The 12,400-nt window shown below is 37.3% G+C and overlaps 1 protein-coding gene across 3 annotated transcripts in view; it reads right to left on the reverse strand.

Annotated features, from left to right (window-relative positions):
- Positions 1–12,400, reverse strand: part of golga4 (golgin A4) — a 160,801-nt gene that overhangs the window by 63,838 nt on the left and 84,563 nt on the right. For all 3 annotated transcript variants that reach the window (XM_048528967.2, XM_048528965.2, XM_048528968.2), the window contains 3 exons: positions 7,290–7,468; positions 3,318–3,446; positions 1,479–1,634 (listed from right to left, as the gene is read on the reverse strand). In XM_048528967.2, the coding sequence (XP_048384924.1) occupies positions 1,479–1,634; positions 3,318–3,446; positions 7,290–7,468 (464 nt within the window). The remainder of the gene's footprint in view (positions 1–1,478; positions 1,635–3,317; positions 3,447–7,289; positions 7,469–12,400) is intronic.

A 12,400-nucleotide genomic window follows, 5' to 3' on the forward strand; every position in this document is an offset into this window, starting at 1 on the left:
CAACCTGAATACTTTTGGCAACAGTACATAGTCTCATCCAACTCTTTTCTACACGTGAAAGATTTCTGACTGTCCACCTGCTAGTCTAATGATTGGTGTTTGATTCCAGTGTAGACGTATAAATATTTTTAGTGTCATATTTCAGCTACATATTCATTAGCTTTTGACAATAAACATGATCCAATGCTTTTTTTTTGTAGTTGATTTCTTCCAGATACTTATCAGACCTTCTCTAGGTCTGAAGGTCTAAAACAGAAGGATGAATATGTGGAGGATGATGGACAATAGGTTGACGGTCAATTAACGAGAAGCTTTTGTTTTTGAGGCTTCCTAACTCATAGATGGACATTTTGCACTAATTTCAAAACAGGTTACAAGTCCAGAATCAGATTGGCTAATCTTCTTGCTGCAAGGGAGAAATTAATAAATAAAGGAACAAGTTTGCAATGTACAGTCACTGTTTTATGTATGTGAGATCAACAAGTTGGAAGTGTTTCACTACCGCCACATGTGGCTGTGGCTTGACTGATTTCAAAACAAAACAAACAATCATGAAATACAGAAGAAAATCTAGGATAGATCTATTTTCCCAGTTTATGATTGCTGAATTTGGTAACTCAATTAACATTCCTCATCAACTTTTATTTGTTCAATGTCCTCCTGCACATTTGCTTACTTCATTTGTCCTGCACTAATCTGCATAATAAAATTAAATCCTTTGCATCTTCAAATAATCCTTTCCAAATTGTTAATTATACTGCTTTCTTGGGGGTGGGGGAAGTTGGGAAGAATGATGAAGATGGCAATACATATAGCTGCCAAAGAGTTCAAATACATCAGATGGAACTTGAAGGATCTGTCAACTTCAGTTCCACTTATTCCCTATATTTCAGTCCAAGCTTCAAAGATCTTGTATACGTGGCAATCTAGAAAACGGCCTTTCCAAGACTGGCTACAACCAGGCTTCTTGAACAATACATGTGCTAACTCATGATCTAATTTTACAAATTGGTAATGATGAGGTGAAATCAGTCTATCCACAGGTTGGTACTCTCATCATTTGCCCAGCATGAGACCAGCAGCTCGCCCTTCATGACTTGGCTAGCAGTGATGGCCCTGAGGCACTCTAGCTAATGGACAGTGAAGTCTCTTACCATGCATAACCTCTGTATAGTTGCTACCCTCAGTGCTTTTCAAAGTGGTGTTCAGCACAGTACTGATTCTTCAGCTGAAGGAGAACAGGAAGGGTGTCAGTCAATACAAGAGTTCCTCTCATTGGTGTACTCTGTATGTATATATTTCTGCACTGTACTGACTTACCACTTTACAAATTTGCTTGAGATACAAGAAAGTGTTTCAAAGCTTCCTAATGCAATAAACTATGAACATGTCACTTTATAAGGTGACCAGACTGACAAATTCAGTGACATTTAATTATGTTTCAAAGAATTACACTTAAACCCCGATGCTTGGCTTACCGTTTTGAAGGTTTCCAATTCTGCTTGCAATTCCTGGATTTGCTTAGTTGCCTGCGTCTGAACTGCATGCTTTTGTAATTCCTGTTCTTCTAACGCCAACACGGTTTGCTGTTCTTTCTCCTGCTGCTGTGCTTGGTACTCAGCATGACACTTATCCTGCCAAAAGCGGATTATACGATATGAACAGGAATTTCCAATTCAGCACATAACTCTTCCCCATGAAAAACTGTGTTTGAAAGCTGTGGCTCTACACACATCTTTGACTTTTTTAAAGTTGCGTACTTAATTCAAATAATTAGTATTAAGCCAAATGAACATGCCAACACATTAGTCATCATAGTTATCTTAAGTTGAGCAAATGATATGCTGTTTTCTATCTACAACCTGATCCCTAAGAGTAATTAGTAGGGGGCGTGAAAATATTGTTGCTTTGTTGAAATAAAGCTAGATAGCTGGTCCAATCTTTTCAAAATTGCTTCTAATCACATAGCAATGTGCCAGAAAGGGAGTGAAAAGAGCCTTAGGTGATCAAGAATCAGAATGCTCTTATTTCCTACTGAACACTTACTGCACTGATACTAGATAGCCCAGGTGGGCAATGATCATGCCCAGTAGAAACACTCCCACTGCATTGACAAGTTGATTCTAGTTTGGCTAAAGTTTCCTCAATTAGCCTGAATAAACAAAACTGTACAGTTAAATCACACACTATCACATAAACAAAAAATATTTGAATATTTGCTTTCAAACATTCTATGCAATACTTTTCATCTTGTGATCATGGATGGTTTGTAATTCTGATTCAAAGCTCAAAGCTAGGGCCTTGTAAGTTCTTCCATTTGTTTTGGTTTTGGATGGGCATACAGACAGTCTCAGAGCTTGCTACGTGATGTGCATTTCTTAAATACAAGACTGCATCATCAAAATCAACAAGAAACTTGCAGTCAAAAATGTCCTTCCAATGCGGGAAGTACATTCCAAGGGAGGGAACTGTAACCCTTAGAAGCTAAAATAAGTTTTACCTTGCTGTTATTATTTATGTATTATGTCTTGCTGAAACACGGTAATAAGGTTGGTAAGCTGCTCGGCAATATTGTGGTGATAAATGGAGAGCTGCCTTGTAAATGGCAAGACTGGGAAATAAATATTCCTGAACACAAGGTATTCAACAAAGTTCTGAAAGGCAAGTAATATTGACTGAGAATATTATAGTCTTCGAAAGAGATAATGCCTGTAAGGTCAAGCAAAAATCTATCTGGTCAGAGATAAACAATAATGGAGTTTCTGGCATATTACTGGGTGTGTTCTACAGACCATTAATTAACAAGGAAGATATAAAATAAATTTGTCAGGAAATTAGAGGTGTGCAAAAACTTGAGTATTAACGATGCAACTTTCAAATTATTCTCATACTGACCAAGATCGTAAAGGCAATGACTGCAAGAGATTCTTAGCTATTTTTAGATCAACAAGGAAGGAGACACTATTGGATCTGGTTGTTGACATTGAGTAGGGTCAAGACTGAGGGAGGAAATCAGTGCAGGCAGCTCTTTGAGAAAACTGGCATGACACCTGGACAGTAAAAGAAAAGAGAGAGTTTTGAACAAGAGGAGAAAGTGCTGCAAGAACATACAACACTCAAAGTAAGATAAACAACAAAATAACAGGAGAGATCAAGGTCATGTTTGATTCTAAAGGTCATTGTCATGTTCTGGGTACAATGGGGAGGCTACTAAAAAATAATCTGCGGTTTTGTCTCTCAGCATGTATTAAACATGAAATGGGAAATGATCAATCTATTTTCCTTGCAATAAAAAGCTGAAGTTATATGATACATACCAGAGCATTTTTTAACTGTTCCTGAAACTCCTGCTGAGAAACTTGCAACTGCTGCTCAAACTCCTTTTCTTTGCAGGTCAGTTCTTCCATATGACTTTTCTCCAATTCTCCAATACGATCTTCACAGGACTTGTAAAGAAATTTATAACATTAGCTTTCCTCAAAAAGCATGGAAACCTAAAGGGCATTTGCTACCAAGTAACATGATTGTGTTTTTTTTTTACCAGAACAAAGTGCAATCCAGAAAATTGTTGCAAACAGTTCTTTTTGCCCTGACCATATTATAATATAATTAATAATTATCCATAATCTTACAACAATTTCTACTTTTTTATTGTATATTAACAAGGTATGATTCTGTTGAATTGTGATTCCCTCTCCAACTCTCCTATGCACCTTGTCGTTCTCATGGCACAATCCCTCACAAGTGCAGTAAATGCATCACTTGCCCTATTACCTCCTCTCTCCTCACTATTGAAAACTCCAGACATTCTTGCCAGGTGCAACAGTAATTATGTGCATTTCTTTCAATCTCATGTAACACACTGCTCAAAATGTCGTCTGTGGCCACAGAAATTCTGGCCATTCACTGCTCCTTCATGGTTGCTTGCTAGTCGTATTTTCTCCTTTCTGTTACAGCTGAGTCAGCTGTGGACTGGCTCTACCTGTACTCTCCACATGAACCATCACATTCACTAATATTCAGAAGTGAGTAGTGATGGGAGAGCAAGGTGACCTCATGATTCTTGCATGATTCTGGTTCTGTCTTTTTTCTTTGCCTGCCAGTTACCTCTGTCTTCTTGTCCCGTATGGTTTCAATGTTACCATTGCTGAGACTAGCTTTTAAATTTGGATAACTAAATTCTAACAGCTTCTGTGCTGGAATTTAAACATGCGGTCTCAAAGTATTAGCCTGGGCCTCTGGATTACTTGTCCAGTAACATTACCACTGTGCTCCTACCCCTTTGGTCTAATGTGACTGATGACGCCCTCCGAATTCTTCTTCAAATCATATTCAAGATTTTATGTAAAAGTTTTTTTTGCCTATGTTACAAACATCACTCCCTTCGTTGAGCTTTTGCCTCACTTTGCTTCTCTCTCTCTGTGTCCCTGCAACAACAAACCGTCCACAGACAAAAATGACAGGGTCGGGGTCTTGTGCTATGTCAAGTGTATTCTTCCCATAAACAGGTCATTTGGCCCTACATTCAATTAGATCATGGCTGATCTGGTCAGAGCCTCAACTCCACTCTTCTGTTTGTTTCTGTGGCTCTCTTTTCTTTGACAGGGTTAAATTTATTCAAAGTAGAGTTAATTAAATAGCAGCCCCTACTACCATCTGAAGAAGAGAATTCTACATTGTAATGGCTCTTTCAGAGCAAAGGGAAGACCTCTTATTTTTAAACTGTCGTCTAGTTTTGTCTCCCCAACAAGATATATCCTCCTTCAGTTCTCTCAAGTTCTCATATGATGGATATGGCATCTGGCCAGGTCAGCTCCACTTGCATAATTTTGCTTTCTTTATCTCTTCCAAACAATGACACGTGTCCTATCTGAGCTCACTGTGCATCATTCTGCCCCATACCACATTACTTTGCATCACCCAATAACACTAATTATAACATTTTAAAGGAAACATTCATGTTTCACTACTCTCACTTATAACTTCCCTTCTAAGAAAACACAACAGTTTATCAATATTTCCCAGTGTCTCAAAAGCGCTTTCCTGCCTAAGACAGCCTTTTGTGCACACTTTCTCCAAATTAGGGCGGTGGAAATTAGCTGCCACTGCAGCTTGATGACAATTTGTGAAGTTGGCGATCATCTGGCTGAGCAGAGGCGATCATCAAGATCTGCATGTGATCTCCACAAGATTCACCACTGAATAATCCCACTCGCTTTAGTTCAGTGACCATTATTTGCTGTGCTAATCACATGTTTTAGGAGAACTTGCTCATTTTTCTCCTCTACAACCTGCCATTGTCTGGTCTGAATACGGAATTCAGCAATTGGAAAATGTACTTTCATTGAATTTTCTTGTGTTCGGGAGTGCTGATAATATACAGTGTTTTGATAAACATCTGAGTGAAAAGTAAACTAAATTCGTACTTCAAGTATAAATACTACATTAGAATTCAATGTTGGTACAGGCTAGACTTGAAACTGGCACTGGTCTGATATTTTGCTGCTCACATATCTGCTGTATGTTTGGAGACTAATGTTTCAAACATGCACATTTAGATTGCTTGCACTTTCAGTTTCTTACTTGCTCTTTTTGAGTTTCAATGTCTCTTTTTCTCATTTTTCATCATCTTTTCTGATGTCTATTTGTTCCTTCCATTCATTCCCTCACTAAAAAAGCCTTTACGTGTGATATTTTCATTGTCATTGTCTATAAGGTATACAAAGATTGCCAACCAGTTCTCTTTGAAAAGGGTGTTTATTCTAGTTATTCATTCCTATCTTTTTGTTCTCACCTTCTACCTGACCAGTCCACCTTGACTTGTTCAGTTTTACTCCATTCTAAAAAACAATGCATTCACAATCTCACCGAGGAGAAAAAACGAAAATACAGCATCTCAGATCATTGCGAATCTCAAAATGATTAATGTTAAAATATATCATTGCATGATAATGAAATCAAGATGTTTTAAAGAAAAAGTCATTTTCATTTATATTAGATTAGTTTTCATATTACTATATTGCAGTGACTTAACACATCCTAAAAGCACATTTGAATTTCAGTGTTGAACATTTGCAGAACATGTCTCAGCTACACTGTAATCAGCTTGCTGAAATGCATTACTTTTGCTTTACAATGCTAAAACATTGAGCATGTCCACTTGTCAAGTTATATCCAATCAAACCAGGTTTATTGCGGATTTGCAGTCAAACCTGAAACAATGCAAAATAAATTCTACAAAACTGCAGAATTCAATTCACAAGTTAATCTTATACAAATCTTATACAATTAACTAGAGAAATGCAAAAGCACAAAGTAATGCCACACAGCCTAAATAGCGTATATATTAAAAACATACATCCTCACTTGTACTACTCCAATTTTTTTACTCATCAATGGTGACAACCAACTCAGAAAATTCAATTTTAAGATAAAGAGTATTAAATGGATTTAACTTCTTGCTTTGATGCGAGAGAATACTTTACCACAATTGGCTCCTTACCTGCATGCTGCTGCATCAGTGATGTCATATGTCAAGATGTCCCCCTGACTTCAAATTTCTTTTGGAAAAACCACACCACAGAAATCACTAAATGTACATGAACAGATTTCTTCAAGGTTAGCAATGAATGCAGTTGCTTCACCGCTAAAATGTGGGCCATTATTTTTCATGGAATCAGGCCATTCAGCCCATTGAGTCTAATCTGACCCTCTGAAGATCATCCTGGCCAGGCCCAACCTTTATCCCTACAGTCCTGCACTCCCCATGGCCAATCCACCTAACTTGCTTATCTTTAGACATGGGAGGAAACCAGGGCACCCAGAGGAAAGTCACCCATGGAGATACAGGGAGAATGTGCAAACTCCACACAGCAAGTTGCCTGAGGGTGGAAACGAACTGAGGTCCCTGAGGCTGCGAAGCAGCAGCGCTAATCACTGAGCCAGTGTGACACTCAGTAATTCAACTGATAGGAGTCAGAAATATTCAACTTGAACTTAACATCTTGACAGGTATTTAATTTTTTTTTAAAGAGGCCTCAGTATAATTCTACTGGGTACCCTCTTCTAGCCAAAAGTCTTTCCTTTATTTCTGACAGGTGTAAATTTCAAAATTCATACTTTTTAAAAAAAAAAATCAGACATGTAAAAATCATGCCTGGATTTCCAAAGTGCGTCAAGGGCTAGAGACCACATCAGCTATCAGCTCTACAAACTAGAGAAGTATTTGTAGCACATCAAAAAGAATATACACAGCAACTGTACATTTTATCAGCCATTAGGTTACTTACCTTCATTACAGCAGCAATTTCCAGCTTAACCCGTGAAAGCTCCTGTTGCAAGTTCTTTTGTTGTTCTTCATTTGCCTCCTCCATAGCTTTTAACCGTTTTTCCATCTCCTGCTTCAGTTTTTTACGCTTATCTTCGGATTTTTGAGCTGCGACCAGTGCTTTCTCGAGCTCTTCAAACGCTGGAGAAACAACAAGTCGTTAACGTTAGGTTCAAAACTATCAAGGTGTGCACCCCACAGTTGTGTCAACCAGACCAACATTCAAACAGGCACAAAAGTTGAACAAATCGAGTGTTAAGGCTAATACATAAACTTTTAACAGCCCCAAGCTGCACTGCTCTTCAAAGGCAATATATTTGCCTTTCAGCATCAGAATGAAGCAACAAGCTTTACAATTAAATCTTGATACTCAAATATACAGTGAAGAGATTGCATCCACCTCTGAGCTGATAAGCAGCAAATCCACACATGTATCAAGTGGTATGGCTTAGAAATGGGCCAATATCAGCAGAGGAGCGAAATATTTCAAGAAGATATGAAAACAAAGTTATTAAAGTTTTGAAATCACATCTATTAATACCTCCATTAGAAATTATGCTTGCCAACAGTGAAATATTATCGTGCCATTTCAAATTTCGTAAACTTTTCCTCAAAAAGATAGACGAAGATTTTCCCTTACTTTAGATGATTGAAGTCTAGTTCTGAACTCAAGAAACCAATCCAATTTATGACTCCACAAGCCAACCAGAATTACCAAATCTTTTGGAGTTAAAGCCAAGAAATACACAACTGCTATGCAAACAATCGAATCTGCTCTTTTTTTAAAACCAGAAAACCAAAACATTTTCTTGTATACAGCTGTCATGATAAAAATATACAAAGTATCTAATGAATAAAAATGTCAACTTGTGTAGTTTTGTTTTGAAAAGGTTTGGTTAACACAAGTGGGAAGATTTTTTGTTGTAATCTACTTATACTCATAATATTCTCATTCTTTTTCATACGATAAATAATGATCATTAAACTATTTACAAAAGATTTACAGTATTTTGTTCATTAAATAACTTCCAAAAATCAAAGGGTGTATCAGTTTAGTCTTTATTTGTATATTCTTCCCCAGAAATGGCAATTAGATAACCATAAAAGATACACTGATAATTTATGTTCATCGAAGAAACATTCTCCAAAATGATGGAAGAACTTACAGTTCTTCTTCAAATATTGGTAATGGTCTAACCCAAATGTTCAGAATAGGCAAGCTTTTCTGAATTTAACACTTCATCTGAAGAACAGTATTTCTGACGAAGCAATGTAACACTCCAGTGAAGGAATAGGGTTGTACAACCAAAACTAGCACGTTTTGTGGCTTTGATGGGGACTTGTTAGTACTACCCTAATATTGAACGTTCTTGCATACAATCATCAGTATCCTCTGCAAGAGAAGCTGATGCAGTGCAGAAAATAATGTGGTAAATTTTTAAAATAACATTTATTAAATACATTTTGGGGGTAAAAGGGTCAGATAATGTTCTTCAAAGAAAAATTGTTCCAACCTCTTTGAACACAAGACCATGAAATACAGATACTGATGTTCATATCTCAATTCAACATATGATGAAGAATTGAATATTTGATGATTCCAATAAAGTTCAAGATGACCTTCCAATCCCATAAATTTCAGTTCATTCAAATACAGCATTGTACTAAAACTCCTGCAGCTAAAACTCATTTAATCATGTTCATGTTCTTTGAAACTTAACATAACTGAAAATTTTAAATGCTCTTCTTTGTGAATTTCATCATTGATTTCTCTCCTCTATCACTGGGCAATTCCAACCAAAAAAGGTTCATTATAGCGTCTCAACTTGCCGACATTGATTCTTCCTTCACTCAGCAGCATCTGACCTTTCAGTCATGAGAGTTCAATGCCGAGCACAAACCTAAAGAACTGCAGATTTTGGAAATGTGTAAGAAAAACAAAGTGCTGGAACAAACTCAGTAGGTCTGACAGCACCTGTGCAAAGAAATCAGAGTTAACGATCCAGGATTTGAAAATGTTAACACTGATATCTCTCCACAAATGCTGCCAGACTTTCCGAGTTTTTCCAGGAATTTCTATTTTTGGTCCTCCAAAATTCATCTACTCTCTATCCCCTGAAACCACTCCTTAAAATCCACCATTCTGACAAAGCATCTGGTCATTGCTCCCAAATTTATTTCATTGGTTCAATGTCCATTTTATGCTATGTCTGAGAAAACACGCTAGAATTTCCTCACATCTACAAAATGCTTGAACAACTTCACAACTTTGTTTTAAAAAAAACGCACAAAAAAAGTTTGTTAATGATTGATTCGAAAGCAACAGTAAAAGTAACAGACCCAACTATCATTCATCACCTGGTTCTGTACACTTTTATTGGCTGCTTTCGATTAGAACTGAGTCGATTACAGCCAAGGGTAGGGAAGATCAAAACTTAGAGGAGATAGGTTGAAGGTGAAAAGGGAAAGATATAAAAGGGGCCGAAAAGCAGTTTTTCATGCAGAGGGTGCTGCATGTATGGAACGAGCTGCCAGAGGAAATGGTGGAGACTGGTACAATTGCAATATTTAAAGGGCATGTGAATGGGTACATGAATAGGAGGAGTTTCAGGGCAATATGGGCCAAATCATGGCAGATGTTCATTAGACTAGCATAATTTGGGGTATTTGGTTGGCAAGGATGGGTTGGACCAAGCGGTCTGTTGCCATGCCGTACAACTCTGTGACATAGAAGGAAGCCATTCAGCCCATTTTGTCTGCACCAGTCACCAAGATCTGACTACAGTCACAGCACCTTCTGGCTCCAGTCCTATGGAGGTTAAAACAAAGCAAACAAATATCTAAATACTATTAACATGTTGAGTGTTTCTGACTCAACTATCCTATCACGCAGTGAGTTCCAGACTCTCAATAGCTCTGAAAAAATTACCCCAGTTCTCCTCTTAGATTTAAGAATACAAAACAATACCGCATAGAAAAAGTGTTTTCCTATCCACCCTACGCCCATCAACCATATAGACCTTGCAATCTTCATTGCTCCTGCAAAAAACAACCCCAACTGACCTAATCTTTCATCATGGCTCAGATGCTGCAACCCAAGCAAGCTCCCTGTAATTCATTGCAGCTTCTCTAGTGCAATAATACATTTCAATAATATGGTGACCACAAGTGCACACAGCTTTTCAGCTGTGGCTTAACTAGTATGTTGTCCAGTTCCAGCGTAACCTCCCTGTTTTTGCATTCCATGCCTTGACCAACAAAAGCAAGTATCCCAATAGCTTTCTTAACCACCCAATCTACCTGCCTTGCTACCTTCAGGAATCCATGGTTATGCACACGAAGGTCCCTCCGATTTTCAGTGCTTTCCAGGGTCCAGAACATCTAAAACTTGTATCTTAAATAAAGCTGTTTACTTTGCTCTATATTATTTCCACAACTGATCTGAACAGCATGAATCCTAATGATGCCACGTCTTTCATTCCACCTTAGAGCAATTAATCAGTATACGGTTATTTTTGTGCAGAAATTGTAAATAGCAGTTCTTTTTGCACAAGCCTACACAATTTAACTTCAAAATTTCCCATTCATAATTGCCATTAATGACAAAAATATATCTAATTATTTCCTCAGACAATACAAAATAATAAGAGCCACATCGACACAAATGTATAAAGAGAGTTCAAAGTCAAATTACAGCTACTCTACACAGAATAAATCACAAAAAATGTGCAAGGATGAACACTAACAGGAGTTAAAATGAAACTGTTTCCATGGAGGTGCAACGTGAAAGGGTCAGGCGTTAGTTACAATTTTAGTTAAGTCTGCTTTCAAACGAATGGTAATATTTGTTACTCTTGGGAAATATTCCACAATTTTTTTGCATAATCTGTTTATTGAAAAACACAATTGGTCCTTGTACCTGTTAAGTCCATTTTGCTCATCTTAGATTATCGACAATGGTGAACAACAGCATAGCATGCATACGCACTGAATTATTATGTCAGTTTCACAGCAAGTATTAGCATTTTTCTTTGCAGTTAACAATGGCATATTGGTGAAAGAAGCAAGCAATGACAAACATCACAAAGCCACATGTAAGCCCATTTAAAGTTAAATCTATGGATCTCAGACAATTCAATTGCTTTGTGTTAAAGATTAGTCTTGTCAGGAGTCAGACTAATGCTAATTAGTTTTTACTTGACAAGTTTAATACTTGTATGATAGACACAGGGATTGGCTTCAGAGGTCCTATGTTTGCTAAATTTGTTAGATTGACCAGGTAGAGTATGACTCCGGTGAAGCACATCAATTGCATGCTGAACTAACAGACTTGACAACACATGTGATTCATTTGATTCATACAAGCATCTGTCAGGAGTCATTTTTTTAAAACTAAAATATGAAGCACTTTAAGTGTAAAAAAAAAACCCAAGTTATTTGAGGTCATCAATAGTTTGGCTAGTTAAGACATACAGATTGAGCCAATTCAAGGCTGACCCCTAATCTACAGCGAAATCCATTATCTATAGTTCACATGCAGTATTACATCTTTTCACTGTGACAAATCTAAGTGTTGCATTATCCAGTTGTTTCCAGCAAGGGTTACTGGAACATGAGATGATCTGATTTTAAGTTTTTCATTCCAATTCATCATGTAGGACCCAACTATTCTGGTGCTAAGATTTTCTTAATGATCTGACTGCAGAAAGCATGCTCAAATTTTCAGACGTGCACAATTATTCATCTGTATACCTTGTGAAAATGCAAAAATGTCCTTCATACTTGTAATTTAAAAAAAAATCAGCATTAATTTAACTGCCTGGAATAACTTAGTTAGGAAATAGGTGCTGAAAATAGTGATAATTGGAAGCAGTATCACGTGACAAATATTGATTTTTGTCTTGAATTATCAAAAGGACCATGAGCATTCAAGATTTGAATCCATTGCCTGAGAAACATAGGGCTTACTTATTGAGCAAGTGCACACACTATGGAGTGTAAGAAAGAAGAGCCCTTACCCCAGTCCTGTTCATACAAGGCTTGGGAAAGGCACCATAATTCACTTATTTGCAT

The sequence above is a fragment of the Stegostoma tigrinum genome, chromosome 5 (assembly GCF_030684315.1).
Source record: "Stegostoma tigrinum isolate sSteTig4 chromosome 5, sSteTig4.hap1, whole genome shotgun sequence".
In the NCBI taxonomy this organism is placed as follows: domain Eukaryota; kingdom Metazoa; phylum Chordata; class Chondrichthyes; order Orectolobiformes; family Stegostomatidae; genus Stegostoma; species Stegostoma tigrinum.